Genomic DNA, 25,154 nt, shown 5'->3' on the forward strand with positions numbered 1-25,154 from the left:
CACAAGCCTAAAGGTGGAGACCTTGAGTTTAATGATATGAAGATGATTATTCTATTATCATAACCTCAAATTCTTGATCTTTATTTTCTCACCATGACCTTATCATAAACTGACATTTCAATGTATTATTACAAAGAACTGAGAACAAACATCAAACTGTGATAAAATTCTGAAGCACAAATAAAATGATGATGATCACACTGTTCTTTGGTTCATGCTCTTTCAAATTGAAATATACTTGAGTAGTGATCATAATCTTTCTTCATCAAGATCAAGAAGTAATTTGCCACCTTGAGCTGTTAAAATTGATGTTTACTACCAATAAGCCACAACCAATCAAGAGCAACTCCTGAAAGTATGCCGCCTTGAATACACAACACTAGCAAATTACCCAATGCATTTTGCTCAGGGCTCTACAAAATCAACAACTCAATGATTACTTTTTAGGATAAATATTTAAAATCCAATAAGAATTAGCATATATAGCTAAAAAATAAAAAATAAAAAAAAAATAGTAATAATAATCATTGTGTTTCGTTGGGAATTTTCAAAAATATTTTTCTCAGTCTTCAATTTATATTTTTGTATTTTTAATGACTTTTTTTAATATTTAAGTAATTTTTTTTTTTTTTACTTAAACTGTCAAATAGGTGAGTCATGTTTTGTTTATAAATTGACTTGTAAAGAACTATCAATTATATAAATATTAAAAATTGATATTATAAACTAACCTTGTAACCTTTTGGAGCTTGTGTGAGGACACAAACATTGAGATAACCATTTGTTAAACCCAAGAAAGATGTAAGCATTATCATCCATCCTTGACTACCATAATTTGCAGTGAAGTAGAATGCAGGGATAAGAAAGAAACGAGACAATGTTGCAATCATAAGCCCATTTCGAGATTTTATCTCGAGGCATTTCACGAGGGGAATGTATCTTGATATCAGATTCCACACATTGTACATTGCTACTAGCACAAGTGCATACCTAGAAAGATTACATGGCAAACATTTGGAATTTGGTACATTACAGTTTACTGTTATTTCTTTACAGAAACATTATGCATATGACTTTTATTTTTAATGAAAATAAAAACAAAAAACCATATTTAGTACACATTTGGAGTTGTTTTGGGAACCACCTAAAGAGATAAAAAGTCAAAAAGTCACCATCGAAGCTCATTCTTTTTATTTTATTTTTTTTGTAAGTTTTTAATTTTTTAATTTTTTATAAAAGACTAAAAAACTAACTAAAGTAGTCACTTTCCAAAATAATCCTTAGATTTTTAAAAACTTACTTTGAAAACAATTAGGAGAAGGTGGGAAGAGTAATTGCTTGCCACTGGAGATGGGAGCCTCGCTAGAAATGGTTTCTAACCAACGAACACTTATTTTTCAAAACAATTGAAAACAATTTTTTTTATTTTAAGCATTATATAAATTTTAGATAAATTTTACTTGTTTTCCTTATGGTTTGGCCCGTATGTGGATTATCTCAATCTCATTTGGAAATAATTACACAGTTCCCTTATGATTTGTGAATTAAAATGCACTGTTAAGCCCGTTAACGGCTTAATAAAAAAGACAAAAATACTCTTATATATAAAGTAATTAAGTGTGTGAATTATGAATATTTTTATCATTTGTTTGGAGGCAAAATGCATTTTAATCTCCCGTGTTTTATTTTATGTGCAATTTTTTCCTCTGAAGTTTAAAAATAAGCATATTGCCCCCTTATGTCTCACACGTATTTTACATTTGTTGTTAAGTTTGATAAAATATTTAATAATGCACTTTAGTTCACAAATCACAAGGAAACTGTGATTATTTTTAAATGAGGTATTATGCACATGGGCCAAACCAAAAGGGGTTGTCCTAAATTTTTTAATTTTTTTTGAAATGAAAATAGATATCAAATGAGTTTTAATTTTCAATTTTTAAAACTTTTATAGATATAAATAAAAAAAAACTTTAAACATAATCATGGGTGTGTTTGGTAACGTTTACGTTTTCAGTTTATATTTACAAAAATTTTATAAACTGGTTTTTGTTTATTTTTAGAAAAACATAAACTACTAACGCGTTTGGTAATTGACAAAATGTTTAAAAAATTTTAAAAATATAAAAAAGAGTGAGAAATGACAAGTGGTGGCGGAAGACGGTGGTGGAAGGTGGTGACGGTGGGTGGTGGGTAGCTGGTGGTGGTGGGTGGTGGCGGGTGGGTGGGTGGTGGTGGCAGGTGGCTGGCGGATGGCGAATGGCGGATGTCGGGTGGTGGTGGAAGACGGTGGTGGAAAATGGTAGTGGGTGGTGGCTAGTGTTGAGTGATAAAAAAATAAAAAACTCAAAACTCAAAACGGAAACACATTTTTTGTGTTTTTATTTTTTGGCCAAATTTATAAACTGAGACTACTGATTTATAAATCAAAAATTTTACCAAACAAGTTTTTATTTGAGTTTTTAAAATTTTTGTAAATATAAACAGAAAACTGAAAACGAAGTGTTACCAAACGGCACCTCCAAAACATAGTAAGATTGAATGTCTCCAGTCCTAGTTTCATAGTTGTGGGTTGAACCTCGAGCCCATCTTGATGATTCACATCATTAAATTTATAGAGACCGTCGAATGGATCATTTATATAAAAAATCAAATTAATCAAATTTTAGTAGTCACATGATTAGTTTATATTTATATGAAAAAATAAACAGTCTATATATTGATTTTGTTCTTGTCGTTCATTATTATTTTTTTTTCATAAGAAATGTGATTCAGTAACTATTGATCTTTGATCAATATGATTTTTTTTTGCAGATATACTGATTTGTTCTGCATCCTTACAAATTAAATGATTCGGATCACTATGATGGGTTCATGGATGGGTCCACAGCCATGAAACTAGACCATTCAATCCAGAGAGAAGCTTACCATGAGCCTAACTGGTGGTGCGATCCAGTGTTTTCGTATAAGAAACCAGGAAAGATTGATAAAGTGAGGACACATGTTAAATACAAATCCACTGCATAATCTATGTTCTCAATGAACAATTGCTTGTTACTTAATCTCTGTTGTTGTTTATCATCTTCACCCTGCACAGAATACCAAAAGCTATTTCAAAGATTGAACTTTTTTACCAAAGGTGAGTTATTTCATAACTTTCTCATATGTGGAATGTTTTGAAAACTCAAGTATTTTTAACAATCATACACGACTTTAGGCTTGAAGATCTGATTTGCAGAAAATATTTTACAAAATTTAATGGATAAAATGCATATATAGTCCCTAAACTATGCATTTCTAGGTCACTTTAGTTTTTCAAGTTTTGATTAGATCCTTAGAATTTTAATTCAAGTCAAATCGATCCAATTACAAACTTCCGTCTAAATTACTAATGAAATATGAAATAATTATAAAATTCACCTGCAGTGCCTGAAATATGCATTTTACGGCATTTTGATCCTCCAAAGTTCTAATTTTGTGAAATTTGTTCTTGAACATTGTAAAACTACGTTTCGCAGTCTAAATCAACATCTGGGAATCAAAATGACAAAATTATAAATTTTAGAGACCAAAGTGGCACAGGTTTCTTACTTTTGGGATCATAGATGTATTTCATTAGTCTTCCATTGATGATTTTGCTAAACCGATTGAAATTGGAGTAATTTAACTCAATTTATAAATTTGATCAAAGTAACGCAAGAGTCTTCAACCCACAAAACAATATGGCTTTGAGAAATAAGTTCAAAAGCATTTGGGTTTGGGAAATTTGTTCAAAAATTGCATCCTTTGGTAAAAAAATAAAAAATAAAAATCTCTTCAAAGTTTCATATCTTGAAACTTCTCGAAGTATATATGCTTTATGAATCGGGCTGGGCTTCTTTCCAGCCTAATATATCATAGGTCTTATTTTGATGATTCAAATTGTTCACTTTGTCGAGTTCTTTGTTTTATAATATTTATAAAAAAAATTAGATCGATCCAATAATCATATTCTATCCAATAAATGGCATGTGGGTTTGTTTGGGAAGAAGGGTTGAGTTGGGTTGAGGGCTATTTTAGTCACAAAAAAATAAAATAGACCTTTTAGCTTAATAAGACAAAACATCATATCCAACCAACAATCATTTCATTTTTTCTCTCACAAAAGTTAAAAAAATCAAAAAGTCTATCCCAAACGAGATTTTTTTAGCCACGGGCTAAAATAACAAAAAAACTAAAAAACCAAAAAATCAACCCACATCCCAAATGAACCCTATGTCTCCTAAAATATGGACGGCAAGCAACGGTGATTGTACAACTAAGGATGGGTGTTCAATTGAACACCTTGGAATACTTTTAGGAAAATGCCTGGTAGCTCGAAGCTACCAGGCTCGAAAATGGCTCGAGAGGAAGAGAGGGAGAGGGAGAGGGAGAGAAAGAGAGGGAGAGGAGAAAGAGAAGGGAGGGAGAGGAAGAAGGTCGGCGTCGCAGCTCCTTGCCCCGCCGTCGTCGTAGCTCCCGCCGCCGCCTCTGCTTCCTCCTCCGTCGCAGCCCCGCCTCCGTCGCAGCCCAGCCTCCCCTCCTCCTCAAACCGGTTTTTATGGCCCCCTCCACTCCCTCCTCCTCCTCCTCCTCCTCCTCCCTTCTGTTCTTCTCCCTTTTTCTTCTTCTTCTTCTTCTTCTTCTTCGTTCTGCAAAACCAGGAAAAAAAAAAAACAAACAAAATCGACACCAAAACGACGTCGTTTTGGTGTCGAGCCGCGTTTCGAGCCATGACGTTCGAGCTACGTAGCATGATCGATACTTTTATATATATATATATATATATATGTATTCTAATTCAGCTCAAAACTTTATGTTGAAATATTCCTGAACACCTAGTCCAGTTGAACACGCACTCAGCTCGCTTTCTTAAACATCCAATCCAACCCAACTCAGCCCATAACCATTTAATTAATATATATGCTTTTGTGAAGTGAGACAACATGTTTTAGAGTTTTACTTCCTTAGCATGTGCAAAGTATCATTTTGACAAAATTATCCATGTATTTATTTCTTATCTTAAATCTTATGCTTAATTTTGTTCAAAATTTATTGACAAATTAAAAACTTATTTTATAACTTACTGTACAAATTAACAAGAAATCAAACCCTAGAAGAAAAAATAAATCTCATTTTATCATGTCAGTGATAAAAACAAATTTTATTTATGTAAATTTTTGTATTTACATTTTATTTTTTGAAATAATGATATCAATATATAATTTTATTTTATTTTATTTATTTGCTTGTCATTTCAAAACTCCACAAAAATCAAATTTTTGAACGTCTATACTAAAAAAAATTCTTAGAGTTGCCACTAATGGCAAGTGTATTTTTGAAAATAGATCATTCATTTTTTTTTTTGTATAACAAATATTATAAATTGAACATGTTATGATTATTGGATCAATTTAATTTAATTTTTTTTACGGGTGATAGCAGGCCCCTGCAAGCTGATGGGAGAGGAAGTGACCAACAGCTTGGTCTTGAGAAACTGAAATCTGGAACTGGATAAAGGTTTGGTAAAAATATCAGCGATTTGATTCACAGAAGGAACATACTTCAGAACAATTTTCTTGGCTGCAACCTTCTCGCGAATAAAGTGACAATCGACTTCAATATGTTTAGAGCGAGTATGAAACACCGGATTTGAAGCAAGCGCAATAGCGGAGAGGTTATCACACCAAAGAATAGGAGAGGAAGTAGGAGGAAGAGCTAGATCATGCAGTAGCATCTGTAACCAACTTAACTCTGCGGTAGCATGAGCCAAAGCTCTATATTCAGCCTCAGTGCTGGATCGAGAGACTGTTGGCTGTTACTCCTGTTTCTTCTCTGCCTTTTACACAGCCTCAGTTATACAGAAGTATTGTTGGTGCCCTACAGTATTTAACCATCACCCGTCCTGATTTGTCTTTAGCAGTTAACCAAGCCTGCCAACATATGCATGCACCCACTAATGGCCATTTTGCCTTTGTTAAACGTATTCTTAGATTTGTTAAAGGTTCCCTCTCTCATGGCCTTACATTTAAGAAACAGCCAACAGTCTCTCGATCCAGCACTGAGGCTGAATATAGAGCTTTGGCTCATGCTACCGCAGAGTTAAGTTGGTTACAGATGCTACTGCATGATCTAGCTCTTCCTCCTACTTCCTCTCCTATTCTTTGGTGTGATAACCTCTCCGCTATTGCGCTTGCTTCAAATCCGGTGTTTCATACTCGCTCTAAACATATTGAAGTCGATTGTCACTTTATTCGCGAGAAGGTTGCAGCCAAGAAAATTTTTCTGAAGTATGTTCCTTCTGTGAATCAAATCGCTGATATTTTTACCAAACCTTTATCCAGTTCCAGATTTCAGTTTCTCAAGACCAAGCTGTTGGTCACTTCCTCTCCCATCAGCTTGCAGGGGCCTGCTAATATACCATCACCAGAGCCACCTACAACAGAGCCAACTCCAACTACAAAGCCACGGCAAGAGCTGCTGCCATTAACAACAGATTCACAACAGAGCCCAACAGGAGCTGCTGCCAGTAATAGCTAATCAGCTCAAACCAACTAGAAGATAGAGTTTGTTAGTTAGTTACATTAGTTAGTTAGGTAGTTACAGATATTATTAGTTTGTTAGACATTTTTTGTATAAATATATCCATGTAATTAGATATTGTTTTAAAATGAGAAAAACTTTCAGTACTTCTTCATGGTATCAGAGCTACTCTAAAGCTCTCACGAGCTTGAGGTTGATTCATCCATGGCTTCCTCATCATCTTCATCCTTACCTGCTAATCTGAATCTTTTAATCTCAAATCTGCACTCTTTCATTACAGTAAAGCTTGATTCTACAAACTTCATCATCTGGCGCAGTCAGTTTCAAAATATTCTTCGTGCAACTGAGCTTTTAGATTTTGCAACAGGATCTATTCCCTGTCCTCCATTGTTGATCAAGAATTCATCTGGTACAGAGGTATTGAATCCAGATCGAGCACAATGGAACCTCATTGATGCACATTTGCTTAGCTGTATTACAACAACACTTACACCTGCAATTTTCACATCTGTACTTCATCTGCAACACAGTGCAGAGGTATGGGACACATTATGCAAAAGGTTTACTCTGCTCTCTCGATCTCATATTCATCAAATGAAGAATAGATTGAACAATCTGACTAAGGACTCTAAATCCATTGAAGATTATTTGAGTCAAATTAAAGATCTTGCTGATCAACTAGCTTTAGCTTCATCACCTGTTGATGAAGAAGATCTTGTGTTGCTTACTTTAAATGGATTACCTGATGAATTTGATGCTCTTAAGACTACCATTCGTGCACGAGTAGATGCAATTTCCATGGCTGAATTGACATCTCTACTTTGTTCTGAATCTATTCACATCGAAGCAAAACACAGAAAGAGTCAGAATCTGGACTCATCTGTTGCTTATTCTGCTACAAGAGGTTCTCCTTCTGGTTCTTCTTCATCATATGCTCGTGACAGATCAAGTCCTAATTACCGAGGCTCCTCTAGAGGCTCCTCTAGAGGTATATTCCGAGGGAGCAGATTTTCTAGAGGCAGAAGCGTATTTTTGCTGGGACAAGAAATAATTAGCTCCCACAGGTTGAATGGAAACACCGAGAAAGTAAGAAATGTTGCCTAATTCCTTCATTGCAAAAGCAGCATGCATGTGACCAATGAGTTCTTGAAGAAGAAGAGAACTACTGCCAGTAAGAAGAATGTCATCAACATAGACCAAGAGAATGAGAATATCAGTGGAGGTCTTTTTGATGAATAAAGAGTTGTCACAGTAACTATTAACAAAGCCTTGAGTTATCAAAAACTTGGAGAAGGTTGAATACCAAGCTCGAGGGGCTTGCTTCAGGCCATAAAGAGCTTTCCGAAGTCTACAAACATGATGAGGCGTAGTGGGACTAGTAAAACCAGGAGGCTGGAGCATATAAACCTCTTCATCCAAGGTACCATGAAGAAAAGCATTGCTTATGGCCAACTGTTTTAAGGGCCATTGATAATGCAAGGCAATGCAAAGCAAAATTCTGATTGTAGGTTGTTTAGCCACGGGACTAAACGTTTCAGTATAGTCAACACCTTCTTGTTGTAAAAATCCTTTGGCCACCAACCTGGCTTTATATCGGGCAATAGTCCCATCAGAATTTCTTTTGATTCGGAAAACCCATTTGCAGCCAATGGCGGTTTTAGCTGAAGGAAGAGGCACAAGAGACCAAGTACCTTGATCAAGAAGAGCATGATATTCATCAAGCATTGCAGCATACCAGACTGGAGAAGTAAGAGCTTGTTGATAAGTGGAAGGTTCTATATCAGTGAAGGAAGGAGAAGAAGAGGCCACAAGACAACTTGTTTTGGATCGAGTAAGCATAGGATGAACATTGGCAGCAGAACTGAGAGGAAGAGATGAAGAAGGTACAGATGGTAAGTCGATAAATAGAGAAGTAATAGGAACAAGAGAGGAAGGAGTTGGATTAGAAGGCTGAATAGGCTGAGAGGAACCTGTAGGAGACTCGGACAGAAGAGTAGTAACAGGATTAGAAGGCTGAATAGGCTGAGATGAACCTGTAGGAGATTCGGACAGAGGAGCAGTAACAGCAGTAGCAGGAGTGGGAGTAGTAGGTAGAGATGTAGGACAAGGAAGAGAAGTAGGAGGATCACCAGACCTAAAAGGAGAACTAGAGGACCAAAAGAAGGACTGTAAATTTGAAACAGAAGAAGACTGAGAAGGAGACTGAGCAGTGGTAAAAGGAAAAGTATCCTCATTAAACAAAACATGTCTAGATATATGAATTTTCCCTGTAGCAAGATCAAGACATCTGTATCCTTTAAAAGAAGAATGGTAACCAAGAAAAACACAAACTGTAGATCCAGGTTGAAGCTTGTTAGAAGTGTAGGGCCGAAGCCAAGGAAAGCATTGACAACCAAAAACCTTAAAAGAGGAATAAGCAGGAGAAGAATGAAATAGAGTTTCATAAGGAGACTTATTAGAAAGCTTAGAGCTAGGCATCCTATTAATGAGATAAGTAGCTGTAGACACTGCATCAAACCAATACTGTAAAGGTACAGAAGAATGATGTAACAAGGCAATGGTTGTTTCAATGATGTGCCTGTGTTTACGCTCAGAAACTCCATTTTGTGGAGGTGTATAAGGACAAGACATTTGATGAAGTATACCATGAGTTTTTAAAAATTGAGTCATTTGAGTATTAACAAATTCAGTGCCTCCATCAGTTCTTAGAACTTGCAGTTTGGTGGAAAATTGAGTTTCAACAAAAACCTTAAATTCTAAAAATTTGGAAAACACTTCACTCTTGTAACACAAAGGATAAATCCATGTAAACTTGCTAAAATCATCAACAAAAAGCACATAGTATTTATATGGAGACAAAGAAGAAAAAGGACCCCACACATCACTATGAATGAGAGATAATGGTTTGTTTACAGTAGAATTAGAAAGCATAAAAGGAAGTCTATGGCTCTTGGCCACACAACAATGAACACAAGAAGACAAAGGAGCCAAGGTTTTATTAGCAAAATCAGGCAAGTGACTTTGCATATGTACAAATTTCAACTGAGATGGATGGCCCAATCTCTTATGCCAGACCTCAGCAGAAACAGCTCCAGTGGTGGAAGTATGAAAAACATGAGATGAAGAAGGAGGAGAAGTAGTAGGAAAGTGATATAAACCATGAGCACTAAAGCCCTGGTGCAAGACTGCCTTCGAAGCCTTGTCCTGAACCACAAACGAAGAGTCATCAAAAGTGACAGTACAATTATTGTCTTTGGTAAGTTTATGGACAGAAACAAGATTTGAGGAAATAGGAGCATGTAAAACTTTGGTAAGCTTAAAAGAATAATGAGGGGTAGGCAAAATACCTTTCCCTGTATGGTGGATAGGCAGAGAAGTACCATTGCCAATTGTAACTTGATCCGTACCTTGATATGGTTGGTACATGCTGAGATTGGAGAGATCGTGTGTGATATGATCAGTAGCACCTGAATCAAGATACCAAGGGGAGGATTCAGGTGATGCAGAGGCAACATATGCCTTGGGGAAAGATGAATTCTGTGAGAGAGGAGAAGAAGAAGACTGAGAATAAGTAGTATCCAATCGATGCCAACAATCAGAGGCAATGTGATTCGCCTTTCCACAAATTTGACAGATGAGTCCAGAATGGAATGATTGTCTGCCTGATCTGCCTCTGCCTCTAGAAAATCTGCTCCCTCGGAATATACCTCTAGAGGAGCCTCTAGAGGAGCCTCGGTAATTAGGACTTGATCTGTCACGAGCATATGATGAAGAAGAACCAGAAGGAGAACCTCTTGTAGCAGAATAAGCAACAGATGAGTCCAGATTCTTGACTCTTTCTGTGTTTTGCTTCGATGTGAATAGATTCAGAACAAAGTAGAGATGTCAATTCAGCCATGGAAATTGCATCTACTCGTGCACGAATGGTAGTCTTAAGAGCATCAAATTCATCAGGTAATCCATTTAAAGTAAGCAACACAAGATCTTCTTCATCAACAGGTGATGAAGCTAAAGCTAGTTGATCAGCAAGATCTTTAATTTGACTCAAATAATCTTCAATGGATTTAGAGTCCTTAGTCAGATTGTTCAATCTATTCTTCATTTGATGAATATGAGATCGAGAGAGCAGAGTAAACCTTTTGCATAATGTGTCCCATACCTCTGCACTGTGTTGCAGATGAAGTACACCATCACCAGAGCCACCTACAACAGAGCCAACTCCAACTACAAAGCCACGGCAAGAGCTGCTGCCATTAACAACAGATTCACAACAGAGCCCAACAGGAGCTGCTGCCAGTAATAGCTAATCAGCTCAAACCAACTAGAAGATAGAGTTTGTTAGTTAGTTACATTAGTTAGTTAGGTAGTTACAGATATTATTAGTTTGTTAGACATTTTTTGTATAAATATATCCATGTAATTAGATATTGTTTTAAAATGAGAAAAACTTTCAGTACTTCTTCAATATACAACTGATGCTACAAAATAAACGTTTCGAATTATCGAAATGAGGAAGATGTAAAAGATGTAGGCATACTCCATGGGTTGTTGCTTCTGTTTGGATGCCAGCAGCAGCAAGATCTGCTGTAACATTTGTTGATCCTTCTGAGGCTGCCCTTAAGCGGTAGTGCTTCACAATGGGTAGTTTTGGGAAGACGAATGCATATAAAAATATGCATAGAAACTCAAAGAATGTGGAAATTGCTAGAAATAACACTGCAAAAAAGACATGTATCTTTGAGTTTATTTATTTATTTTTGATCAGCAAAGAAAAAGAAAACTTTAGTGATGAAATGAGCAAATATAAGCATCAATATACATCAATAAAGGAGGGTAGTACAAAAATATCATAACTAACACTCCACAATCCCAACTAGGTTGGCACCAAGGAGGAACCACAATCATCTGCTAGCATTAAACCTACAGATTAGGGAGAAACCAATCCAAAACAGAGAAACAAAACGACAACAGAAATAAACTACCCAACCACACAGCAAAGGCAACCTTCCAAATCTGCCAACTCCTTCCCCAACAAACTCCTCCAACAACTTATGACCAAAAACCAGCAAACTCCTAACAACATCAACATAAGCATCAACTATAAGGTACTAATCTATACAGCAGAACAGATGAGCAAACCAGATGAACACTCTAACAGATGAGTTCATACTTCTGAGCATTGGAATTTTCTGTCAATACAAAATAAAAAACATATATTTATTAATGACAATTGGATTTTATCTTAAGAGCCATGTGGAGATGATACATGGTGTGTCACTATTAATGGCAATTGGCAATTTGTGTATCATGTCAATTATATTGTTTTATGTATAAATATGGGAAATAATAAATCAGTGTTAATTTTAAAAACTAATTACAAATTCATGATAAATCTTATATACTTTAATGATTAAAGTCATAATTTTTCATAAAAATATAATTATTTTAGGATAGTAATCTATAATTATTTGTAAATTCTCCTATATATATTGGTGTATGGGATGAGTGGAGAGTGGGAGAGAGAAAGAGGGGTGCTCTCTATTGAGAGAGAGAGAGAGAGAGAGAGAGAGAGAGAGAGTTGGGATCTGGTCAAAATGGGAGAGTGAGAGAGAGAGCTAGTAAAGAAGAAATGGTGTATTGTTTGTGAGAAAAAAATACTGCTGGGCATCGAGGAAAAAGGATTCTAGTATATTTTGATATGGGGTTCGGATAGTGAAGTGAATTTTAAATATTTTTTTTATCATCTCACATTTAAACCTCGTTTAAGAACAAATTATTCTAGTAAATTTTTGGTTTTTTAGTTAAAATATGAGATAAAAAAATTTAGTACGGTTAGAATAATTTTTTGATTTTTTACAAAAAGATATGCAAAAAGTAAAAAAAAAAAAAATCTTTGACTTTTTAGAATATGTTATAAATTTTTTAATTTTTAGTAACATTTTGACTTTTAAACTAAAATAAGTACTTGCCAAACGAGGCATACTCTCTATTTTATTCCTATATTGGATTTATTTCTCTCTCACGGATGTAGATATTGGGACCAAATCACATTAAATATTGGGTTCTTTCTTTTGTATGTACATATTTTTATCATGAAAAATGATTTATACCTCACTGGGGGTCGACCCCCAGTGAGGTGGAGGCCCGTGATTGGGTGAAAAAAAACAATTTCTTTTTTTTTTTTTTTTTTTTTCCGGTTGGCAGCCAGTGGAAGCGCGCCACGTCACTGGGGGCGTGACCCCCACTGGGGTATAAGGCACAGCCGTTTCATCATTGACCCACAAGTTTATATTTTATGATGGGGGTATTAGAGCTTAAGGGGAGGTTTATTCCCCCAACAAGTAGCATTAGAGCTTAATGAGGAGATTTATCCCCAACACTGAGATGAGTCCAAAATATCTTATCTAAATTAATATCGGTTTTAGGCTATAAAAATTAAAAAAAGGGTAAATTGAGCTAAATTTTCACTTTAATCTTTATTATTTTAAATTGAATAATTTAGCCCCTATGCTTTGCATTTAGTTTCAATTTAGTCCTTCCCTTCAAAATGAAGGCTAAAAAGTTTTAGGACAATTGTCAATTTTTTAAGTTGTTTAAAATTAACAAAAAACATTTGGTGAAAGACTAAATTGAAACTAAACTTAAAGTGTAGGGATCAAATTATTCAAAATTAAAACAATAGAGATAAAAATGAATTTTTTATCGAACTATAAATATGAATACGTAATTTAACCCTCAAAAAATAAGAGAAGAAATAAAACTAGGTTGGTGGTGGGGTAATGGAGGTGGCACAGGTGCTAAAGGAGGAGGTGGGATAGTGGAAGTGGTGGAGGAGGAGGTGGTGCTATGGTGGCGGCGGTGGTGAGGTGGTGACATTGGTGTAGGACTTTTCAAAAAATATTTTGGTGTAGTTACAAAAAATAAAAAATAAAATCCTAGAGTTTGAACATTATAACAAAATAAATCATGAATTTTTTTATTTTGTCTTTAAACTCTAATCTTTTAATTTTTTTCAATATAAATTATTTGCTTATTTTTGTTAGGTAAAATTGACAGAAAAATAGGCATTTTAGTTATTAAACTCAGTGTAAGTATACATAAGATGTCTGAAACATAGTTTTTCATTGAATTTAATGACTAAAATATCATTTTTTTTATTCATTTTAGTTAGCGAAAATAGGAGATGGTTTATATTGAAAACAAATTAAAAATTAGGATTGAAATGATAAAATTAAAAATGGGATTTTTATTGATAAGTCCAATTTAGAAGTGTTTTAACTCAAAAAGTCCATAAAGGAATTTTTTAACCCATTTAGTCCCATGTATGTATAGTTTTATTCCATAAAGTCCATTTTCTTAATTTACACTATTTTCTTGGACACTTATGCCCTTATATTTAATTTTGATACCCTTATAAATATTTTTTCAACGATTAGCAATTTAATGATGTGAACATTCATATTTTAAAATTCACATTTGTAGGAATGTAAATTGGCCCGTGGGCGGCCCGAAACCCGCCCGCGAGCCAGGGCGGGCCCGGCCCGTTGACAATGTGAATGTTTACATTGACATGTTAACATTCACATTAATAAGAGTATAAAATTGGGCCGCGGCCAAAAGCCCGCCCGCAGCCCGGGGCGGGCCCGGCCCGGCCCGTTGACAATGTGAATATTCACATTGACATGTTAACATTCACATTGATAGGAGTGTAAAATTAGCCCGCGCCTCGTAGCTGCCCGAAACCAGCCTACGGCCCGTGGACGGGCCCGACCCGGCCTGTTGACAATGTGAATGTTCACATTGACATGTTAACATTCACATTGATAAGAGTATAAAACTAGACAGCAGCCCAGAGCGGGCCTGACTCGGCCCGGCCCGGCCCATTGACAATGTGAATATTCACATTGACATGTTAACATTCATATTAATAGGAGTGTAAAATTGGCCCCCATCCCGTGGCGGTGCGAAACCCGCCCGCGGCCCATGGGTGGCTCGGGGCGGGCCCGGTCCGGCCCGTTGACAATGTGAATATTCACATTGACATGTTAACATGCACATTGATAGAAGTGTAAAATTAGCCCGCGCCCCATGGCTTCCCGAAACCCGTCCACGGCCTGTGGGCGGCCCGGGGCAGGCCCTGCCCGGCCTGTTGACAATGTGAATATTCACATTGACATGTTAACATTCACATTAATAAGAGTGTACAATTGGCCCGTGACCCGTGGGCAGCCCGAAGCCCGACCTCGGGCCAGGGCGGGCCCGGCCCGTTGGCAATGTGAATATTCACATTGACATGTTAACATTTACATTGATAGGAGTGTAAAATTGGCCCGCAGCCCGTGGGCGGCCCGAAACCCGATCGCAGCCTGAGGCGGGCTTGGCCCGACCCGTGACAATGTGAATATTCACATTGACATGTTAACATTAACATTGATAGGAGTGTAAAACTTGTCCGCTGCCCGAAGCTCGCCCGCGGCTCGGGGTAGGCCCGGACCCAAACCCGGGTCACCCCGGGCTGCCCACGGGCTTCCGGCCGTCCATAGGACGCGAGTCAATTTTACACTCTTATCAATATGAATGTTAACATGTCAATGTGAATATTCACATTGTCAACAGGCTGGGCCGGGCCCACCTCGGGCAACCCACGGGCCGTGGGCGTGTTTCGGGCAGCCACGGGGCACGGGCTAATATTACACTCTTATCAATGTGAATGTTAACATGTCAATGTGAATATTCACATTGTCAACGGGCCGGGCCCGCGTCGGCCCAGGGTCGGGCTTCGGGCTGCCCACGGGTCACGGGCTAATTTTACACTCTTATCAATGTTAATGTTAATATGTCAATGTGAATATTCACATTGTCAATGAGCCGGGCCGGGCCCGCCCTGGGAAGCGGGCGGGCTTCGGGCCGCCCAAGGGCCACGGGCCAATTTTACACTCCCATCAATGTGAATGTTAATAGGTCAATGTGAATATTCACATTGTCAACGGGCCGGACCGAGCTCGCCCCGGGCCGCCCATGGGATGCGAGTCAATTTTACACTCTTATCAATGTGAATGTTAATATGTCAATGTGAATATTCACATTGTCAACAGGCCGGGTCGGGCCCGCCCCGGGCCGCCCACAGGCCGTGGGCTAGTTTCGGGCAGCCACGGGGCGCGGGCTAATTTTATACTCTTATCAATGTGAATGTTAACATGTCAATATGAATATTTGCATTATCAACGGGTCGGGCTGGGCCCGCCCAGCGCAGCCCACGAGTCGCAGGTGGGTTTCGGGCCGGCCACAGGCCGCGGGCTAATTTTACACTCCTATCAATGTAAATGTTAACGTGTCAATGTGAATATTCACATTATCAACGGGCCGAGCCGGGCCCGGGCCCGGGCTTCGGGCTGCCCACGGGTCATGGGCCAATTTTACACTCTTGTCAATGTTAATGTTAATATGTAAATGTGAATATTTATATTGTGAACGGGCCGGCCCGGGCTCGCCCCGGGCGACGGGCTGGTCTCGGGCCGCCCACGGGCCGCAAGCCAATTTTACACTCCTATCAATGTGAATGTTAACTTGTCAATGTGAATATTCATATTATCAACGGGCCGGGTCGGGCCTATTTTTTTGGCTTGTGGGCCAGTCCGGCCCGACTCAAATTTTTCCGGGTACCCACGAGGATCGACATGAGCCAGGCCCTTACATATTGACGATATAAACATTTATATTGACGGTGTGAACATTCACATTAAGGGTATTTTGGTAATTAAGTCACCCATAGGACTTATTGAAACATAAGAAAATAATATGAACTAAATGGAACATAAGTAGATGAAAATGGTATTTTGGTCTTCTTATCTCAAATTGGACCTAATGGAATAGTCAAAAAGAACATGGGTTGGATGGAAGAAAGCTCTTAGAAAATGGATTTATCAAAAAAGCTCCCATTAAAAATTCAAGATTTATTTTGTTAAAAAGGTCAAATCTGAATTTTTTTTTTTTTTTTGGGTACTTATCCAAATATTTTTCACATTTCAAAAGTTAAAATATTTTCTATCCCAACGATTTTTTTTCCCTCTATTGATTACAAAAATAACTGTGTTTTATTTTTAATTGTACCAAACATGACAATCGAAATAAATGAAGCATGAGTTTGAACTATTTACCATTATATATATTTAAATTTTAGCAGATTTAGAGCAGGTTTCACAAATTTTTTATAAAAGTATTTTTTTTTTATTTTTAAATTTGGATAAAATTGTTGCTAAACAAGTTCATATGTTTGGCAAATGTTAAAAATGCTGTTTTTTGGTTATTGAGAAGTTTTAGGTGGGGTTTCAATTTTTATTTTTGTCTTTAGTAAAATATTTATCTATCTATTTAAATTTATGCTATATATAAAGTGAATGCTTATATTGGTGTTGTGAAGTATTGGCTTCTCTATGTGCTAAGTGTCTATTTCTCTATTTATCACAAAAAAAAAAAAAAAAAAAAGAAAGAAAGAAGATGTCTATGTGCATAGTGTCCATTTTTCAATTTAAACAAAAATAAAATAAAATAAAATAAATGAAAGGAGTGTGGCTTAAACATTAAACCTTAAGTACAAAAAAAAAAACTCTTACTACTTTAGTAATATATCATATATAATAAATATGTATATTTTTTTATTTTTGTTCTTATTTAAATTGCACACGCATTATGTGTGGTAACACTAATTACATTAAGTGCAAGCTATACTTGGGATCCAAGTATTTGTTTGCTTGGACCTTAGGGTACGTTGGATTGGATGGATTAAAGCATAAGATTGAGATTATTAATCCATGGGCCCAATTATCTTATGTTTGTTTTAACATTTTGGTTTAGGATTATTAATTCAATAGATAATTAATCCAACAAATTTATAGGATTATTAGTAATGGGGTAGGGGTTAGATTATTAATCCAATGATAATTAATCCAATTGGATAGTGAATATCACACTAATTTGATAGAATTATTATTACTTTACAATTAGTCTTGTGAATCAAACATGACATTAATCTACTATATTAATTACCTTATGACAAGAAATTATTCAATGTTCTAAGAGCAAATCCTAGTGGCGCTCCAAAGTGGTACTTATTGGCCTAAACTATAGTACTATCCACTTTTAAGAGACAACTGATTAGGTGTCAACCTATGAATGAAATTGAGCAAAGGCCTCGTTTGTTTTGGGAGATAGAATAGAAGGGATTGATAGTGAGGGGATTAGTAGTGAGGAAATTGATAGTGAGAGGATTAGTAGTGAGGAATTGTTAAATTATTTTTATATAAAATAATAAAACAAATATAAAAAATTAAAAATTATATTTAAAAAAAAATTTCTCATATATAAAAAATAAAAAAATTTCTAATCCCCCCACTATTTTTCTAATACCATCTCTACCTCCTCCTTACCAATCCCCTCTCCAAGGGTATTAATAATACCAAGGGACTAATAGTCCCAAGGCCTTCTCCCAAAACAAACAAGACTATTATTAATACCTTGGTATTAGCAATCCCAATACCCTCTCTTTCACCCAAAACAAACGGGGCCTTAGAGCTCACTTTACCACCTTAGTTACACACAATATATAATAAATATTTTATTTTATTTTTATTTATTTAAATTACATACATATTATGTGTGCCAACTGCACTTAGGCTAAGTTTGGGAAGTCCCAAATAAGCCAAAAAGTCAAAAAGTTACTCAAAAAGTTAAAAAGTTAACACTATTCACCAAAAGTCAACAATTACGGCTGCACAACTCCCAATTTAAATTTTTCTCTACAAATCAATTTTTACAATTTTTTATTACACATTTTTCAATAAAAAGTCAAAAAGTTAACCCAAACATCCATATTTTCAACCTCAATTTTTTAGTCCAAAAAGACAAAAAGTGCACTTTTTTAGTCTTCCCAAACTTGGCCTTAATATAATGAGAAGTAAAATGTTTTGTACCCCAGTTTTAAAGACCCCCCGTGACCCCCAGCTGATTGGTGGCACGCGATTGGTTGAATTTTTTTTTTTTTTTTTTTTTTTTCCCTTGGTCCACAACCTCCCACGTGGAGTGGGGGTGCTAGGGATCAACCCCCAACTGGGGTCCCCAACACGGCTCATAATGAGAAAGCTGAACTTAGCGTTCGTGTCTATTTTTTTATTTTTATTTTCCCAAAATACTCATATCAGGACTGGCCTGAGTTTTTGGAGGTCTAAGGCCAAATAATTTTTCGAGAGCCCTTTAGATATTCATAAAAAATAAAAATAAAAATCACCCTATTTGGTTTAGAGTTTTCAAAAATAATTATTTGAGTTTGCAATTTGTATTATTTTATATTTTTTGTATTTGGCAACTTTTTTTTTTATTACAAATATTATAGTTTTTAAGTGTATCTAAATTAGATGTATGTACAAAATAAATAAATAAAAATTGCGTAAAATATTTAAAAAAATACTAAAAAACACATAATTAGCCCATAAAAAGAGGAAAAAAAAATAGGCCACACAAAATTAGGCTAATGAATAATAGATATACATATATTTTATATTTTATTTTTTTAATTGAACTAACAACTAATACTTATAAATACTTTTAACTGAGCCTTTTATCAATTGGACCAAATAGAACTTTTGAGACATATTAAAATTGACTAAATTAATTAAACAAAATTAAGTCATTTTAAATTTTTAATATAATATAAGATAATAAATTTGAAGGCCTTTTTTTGGGCCTAGATTCGAGGCTTTACGGACAAGCCTCAGTAGCCTTAATCCAAGTCCGGCGTGACTCTTATAGGTGGGCAGTTATGCCCAAAATTCAGTTCTTTTTTTTTTGGTCTGTTTTTCCTCTCTCAAGTCTCTCAACTTCTAATTTAAGATTTTCATCTATACTATTATAAAAAAAAGAAGGCTGAACTTGATATTTGTGTATCCTTTTTTTTTTTTTTGACTTTTTCCAAAATACCCTTATAGCAATTAATGATTGGCTTGAAAATTAATATTTTAATTTTCTTTTTTGATTGTTTATGAAAACACGTATAAAAAAAATAAAAACTAATTTTATGTAGTGACTTTTTGACAACAAACTTTAACTTTCCAAACAAGGCTTAAATGGGCAATTGTGCCCAAAAGTTTAGGCTTTGTTTGGAATGTGAGTTGATTTTTTAGCTTTTGGTTTATTTTAGCCTAAGACTAAAAAATCTCGTTTGAAATAAATTTTTTGATTTTTTTAACTTTTGTGAGAGAAAAAATAAAATGATTATAATTTGAATATGACATTTTTTAATCTGAGACTAAAAAACTTATTTTGTCTTTGTGCGACTATTTTAGCCCCAACCCTCCCCAACCCGACTTCCCAAACGAGTGCTTACTTTAGTTTTTTTCCCCTCAAGAACTTCTAATTTTAGATTTTCAATTCAATCAGACAATTTACGGTATTATTTTTTCAGATGATCATATGCCTACGCATGAAGTGTGCCACTATATATATACTTTTTTAATCTTACTAGATTATAAAAAGAAAAAAGAAAAAAATTATAAATTAAAAAAAATGTGATTAAAAAAATAAAAGAAATGGTAGGCAAAGAGTGAGAGAATTAAATACTGGCTCCCTTGCGAAGACCATCAGCAGATCTTTCAAAGACTGCTTTTGAGATTAGCCTCAATGCAGATGCCAGAACTCCTGATGCAGCATAACCAGCTAGGAATGACTGCAAAAATTCATTACAAACAACATTATATTCATCAACCAATCAAATTGATTCATATAGATAGAAATGAACCAAAACTAGTCTTAGAAATGAAGAAAGAAGTAGGATTAATTACATTTGTATTTTTATTTTTGTATTTTAATCAAAATTTCATTTTGTTGCTTCCACTTTCAGTTGTGATTGTCACCTCTGTGTCTATCCAGGGCCAACCCAAGTGTAAGGTTCCATTTTCAGATAAAGGTAATTTATACCACTTTGGTCCCTATAGTTTTGAATATGATTTTTTCTTTTCAAATTTTAAAAATATATGATGGAAGAACCACATTGTAACAAAATTAAAAATGTAGAGTTTAAATTGTTTAAATCGAAACTATGGAAACTAAACATGACACTTCCCTTAAATTACAAGAACTGATGGTATAATTTATCTTTCGTATAATGTTTAAATATATGTTTGTTTATTTTCTTGTAAATTTTGAATCATTTCACCAATACAAGACCCATGTCAACAAAATTAAAAGTGTAGTAGACTTAAAGAATACAAGCTTGATTATCACCTATAAAAATTAGAGGTTTCAAAGTGATATTGTAATAAAAATATAAAAATGTCAAGTATTATTAACTTAAAAATATTTTAACTCTAAACTACAAAGGCTTACTTGGATGAACTCAGGGCACATGAAGGATAGGTCTCCGACCAGTCCTCCTTGAACATGGCCATCTGCAACACCAAATGCAGCTACAATGATGCATATACCAATATAATTTCCAATTCCTCCCTTCCCTGATGTTGCTAAATCCAACTGTCAAACATAATTTAAGAATTCAAAAAAAATAAAAAAAAAGACAAAAAAAAGATGATAAAACTTATTAGTAGTATTTGGTTAATTGAAATAGATTAGAATAGAATCATTATTTACTATTATAATGGAATGATTATTTCATAGGGGGCTTAAGAAATGATCATTCTATTATATTCTATCTCATTCTAGTGAACCAAATAGAGTAATAGAGTTGAGATGTGGGAAAAAAAAAAACAAAGAAGTTAACTCGTTAATCTACACCGACTCAAATAGATTCGGGAAGTTTGAGAAGACTAAGAAGACGGATAGGTTGGGTTGGGTTGAATTGAGTTGGGTAGGTTAAATGATAAAAATCAGTGAATTGATTGACCTACGGGTTAAAATTTGTCAGATTGACCTACCTTACCTCTATGCATATTCAAAATTATCTTACACTTGTTCACACATAAATCTCCCTCTCTCTCTGTCTTCCTAGTGACTCACTTTTCATTTTCTTCTCATATGTTTATCTTAATTGGATTGTTTTGACTCAGGCATACTCTCTACCCAAGTGCGTGCCCATCACACATTCGATTAATTTGTGAGTTTTGTGTAAGTATTTGAAATAAATAATTATTTTTTTAACTCGTCCAAAACCTTTTTAAAACCATGAGTAACCTCTAAATATTCTACTAGTTTAAGAATGGATGATTGGCCGTGAGTTAAAAGTTTCTTAATCCATTGAAACAATTTGATCGATGATTTTGGTCCCGTTTGATAGAGTTGTGAGAAAGTGATTATAACTTATAACCTAACAGTTTATAGCTTATAACTGTGAACATAAATTGATTTTTGACTTATAAATTAAGATTCTCTTCCCCCACTTAAAGAATAAGTTGATTTTTTACTTACAAAAAACTATAAACTGTATTATTAAGCTGAATCAATTACATCAAAATAACTTAAATTAAAATAAATTAAAAATAAACCTTACCAAACAGGCCCTTTGTCCTAAAATCAATCTAACCTAATCCATATAAAAGAGTTCGAGTTTAATGAAGTTGAAAAGTGGCTAGGTACTTACAACTAAAAGGCCCAAAGTAGCTATGAAGAAAAGGCTGAACCCAGTCAAATTGCGCCACCTTGTCTTAATCTTGGACACATTATGTGAAAGTATTCCCATTGTTGCGATTGAAAATGGTAGATAAAGTAGGGGTAGTACCCTTGCAGGGTGGTACCTCTTCAAAAAAGCAAAAACGAAATTAGAATTTAAAAATAAAAAAATTTGTTTGGTTTGAAAATTTTAAAAATAAAATTTGATTTTTCAATATGTATTTGTTGATTTTTTAGTATTTTTTAATATTTTAGTCTCTCTCTCTCTCTCTCTCTCTCTCTCTCTCTTTTTTTTTTATACATTTTAGATCTATTTAATCATGATACACTTAAAAAATACAAAATTTGTATAAAAAAAAAAAATAAAAAATTAAAAAATTCACTAAATACTAAAACATACAAAAAAAATAAAAAACCAAAAAATACTATACACTTCAATTTTTTTTTTTTTGAATTTATTGATTTTTTTAAAGATTTATTCACAAATATTTACTTTTTAAGTAAATCTACATTAGGTGCATCCAAAGAAATGACTAAAATATTTAAAAAGTTCACTAAAAATAAAAAATATGAATTAAAAATTAAAAAAATATATTTAAAAACTCAAGATGAAACAGAAACTCAGTATGTGAGATTGGTGAGTGATCAAATATATAACTCTTTATTACCTTTAAAAAATCAAATATATATCTCAAGTTTACTTTCCTGAATGCGGTAAGAAAAACCCTGTGCAAGATTGGGTTTTGATTACAAGGAGGGAAAAAACAAAGAATTGCTATTGAATCCATTAGAAAATAAAAGGATTATTTCAATTTGAAACTCAATTTCTTGAATTGTTTTTGAAAAATTTAAAATTAATTTAACAAAAATAAATATCAAAAACAATATTTTTTCCCTAAAAAAAATATAAAACTATATAAAAAAAAGAAAAATTAGTGAAATATCTCTCTTTAACTTTGGATAGTAGGAGGGATCCAATATTTTTTTTTATTATCATTAATTAAGCTCTCTCGATGAAATTTCTCTGTGATCATACTAGAGAAATTTCTTTGTGAAAATTAAAATTGCTTTGTGTTGGGGTGAAAATATTGTATGTTTTTTTTAATATCAGAGACCTTAAAAACAAATTCCCAAAGAAGATTGAGTGCTTTTGATTTATTATTATTTTTCCCTGAATTAATTTCAATTTTTTTTTTCCAAACTTCTGAAAATCATATTTTGAAAATCAAACTAAACATAGCCTCAATTTTTGATAGGTGCCTAAGAGATCGGATGAAGCCATGTGAAACAACATACGGAATTTATCAATTGAGCTCACATGGTTAAGCTACTGAAGGCATTATCTATGTAAATTAATATCAACCATGCTAACCACATTGTCCCCGTGCAGTTTATTTAAGTTGATTATAATTTATTGTTTTTTTTTAGAAATTTATATTATGATATAGTTTTTATTTGTAATTTATTAGGTAAAAATAACTTAAATAAATTAGAGAAAAAAAACTTATTATTTAAAAGTTGTGAAACAGGTATATTTAATTTTTACTTTTTGATTGTTAATAAAATAAGACAAAGTATGTGAAACAGGCTCGTGGGGCCCACCATGGTTCCGTTTTGATAATCTGAGTTGTTAATTTTGTAGAGCTCTCAGTATTATCATTTATGAAAAAAGTTAGGTCAATCCGTTAATCATAACATTTTCTTTTTATCGTGTTTGTCTCCAAAAAAATAAATGATAGGTAAGTCTTTGAAAAAATCCATCCATTTTCTTGAAGACAAGCACAATAAAATAAAATAAAAAAGACTAGAATTATCAAATCTACCTAAATTTTTTTATGAACAGTATTATCAAATTAAAACTCTTGATGGTCCTCAAGTAGGGGTGGATACAAGGGGTGGCGGGTGGAGCCACCGCCCCCAAACTTTTGGAAAATTGTACTTCTAAAATATAATTTTGAATATTTGTAAAAGAACTTTGCATTTTGGCCTGAAAATTTATATAATTTTACTTCAACCCCTCAAACATCTAAATGATTTTACTTTTGTTATGCTAAATTTTGAATTTTTTTTACTGTTTTCATGCAATTTTTTGATAATTATAAAATGAATTAGTATTTTAGCCACTCCAAACCTTTGAAAAATCATTCCTTTTCATGTATTTTGAGTGTTTATAAAATAAACTAGTATATTGGTTCCCAAAATCTATATATAATCTTTAATTTCTCTAAAATTTAAATAATTTTGCTTTAGGCCCCTTTTTCACAATTCTTGCCACGGCTGCTGCCCTTAATTTCTCAAGTTTAGATTTGAACTTGAAAAAAACTTAACTCATAATTTATCATTAAACAAAGCCAATATAGAAAATCCTTAGCTCATCCTCTCAAATAGTAAGTTGATATATAGGATAGGATCTCAAGAGTCATAATTTGAAGAAAAATAAGTTCAAATTACTTAAAATTAACTTTGTAATTAGCATACAAAAAAGTGACATTTAGCCTTAAAAAGGATTGGAAATTGACTATGCGGTTCTTACTGGGAACAATTTATAGTAGTAATCTCCTATTGTCAATATGCTGTTCCAGGCGATAAGGGCCCCTAGCCCTAGAATCCAACATACTACCATTGCAGCATACTTTCCCTGAATATCATAAACAGGAAAACAAATCAATCACTTTATTTTATATAGATTTCAAATTTTATTTTCTGGCTTCTTGTTTTTCTTGTTTTTTTGTTTTTTTATAATCATTTTTTTTCCCCATATTTTAGTAACTTTTTATTTATTTATTTATTTTTAGATGCCCCAAAAAGTAAAGTATATGTAAAAAAAAGAAAAAAAGAAAAATAAGTACACTAAAGTTTTAAAAAATGAAATGTTTTTACAATAAATGTAACCTTTTCTTTTATAAACGAGTAAAATTAACAAAGTCTGATCCACAAACCTGAAGCTTAGCTGGAGTTCCACTTGTATCAACAATAGTCAT

At 34.1% G+C, this 25,154-nt stretch overlaps 1 protein-coding gene across 1 annotated transcript; it reads right to left on the bottom strand.

Moving 5' to 3' along the window:
- Positions 1 to 299: 299 nt before the first annotated feature.
- LOC114293700 (equilibrative nucleotide transporter 3) lies at positions 300 to 25,154 on the bottom strand. The gene is made up of 9 exons (XM_028237826.2): positions 25,113 to 25,154; positions 24,707 to 24,811; positions 22,145 to 22,300; positions 20,938 to 21,081; positions 20,173 to 20,278; positions 11,099 to 11,277; positions 2,929 to 3,089; positions 732 to 990; positions 300 to 413 (listed from the first exon to the last, which is right to left on the bottom strand). The coding sequence occupies exons 1-9, from the start codon at positions 25,152 to 25,154 to the stop codon at positions 300 to 302; spliced, it is 1,266 nt and encodes a 421-aa protein (XP_028093627.2).

Source organism: Camellia sinensis, chromosome 9 (assembly GCF_055761805.1).
Source record: "Camellia sinensis isolate YWXY chromosome 9, ASM5576180v1, whole genome shotgun sequence".
In the NCBI taxonomy this organism is placed as follows: Eukaryota; Viridiplantae; Streptophyta; class Magnoliopsida; order Ericales; family Theaceae; genus Camellia; species Camellia sinensis.

What these genes read in the sequence shown, in the direction of transcription:
- LOC114293700 (XM_028237826.2), bottom strand. Translation starts at nt 25,154, where the DNA reads ATGACTATTGTTGATACAAGTGGAACTCCAGCTAAGCTTCAG. An exon ending in CTACTTTGGGCCTTTTAGTT is followed by an intron (nt 21,082 to 22,144) that starts GTAAGTACCTAG and finishes TATGTTTGACAG; the next exon opens with TTGGATTTAGCAACATCAGG. An exon ending in AAGCTCCAAAAGGTTACAAG is followed by an intron (nt 414 to 731) that starts GTTAGTTTATAA and finishes TTGATTTTGTAG; the next exon opens with AGCCCTGAGCAAAATGCATT.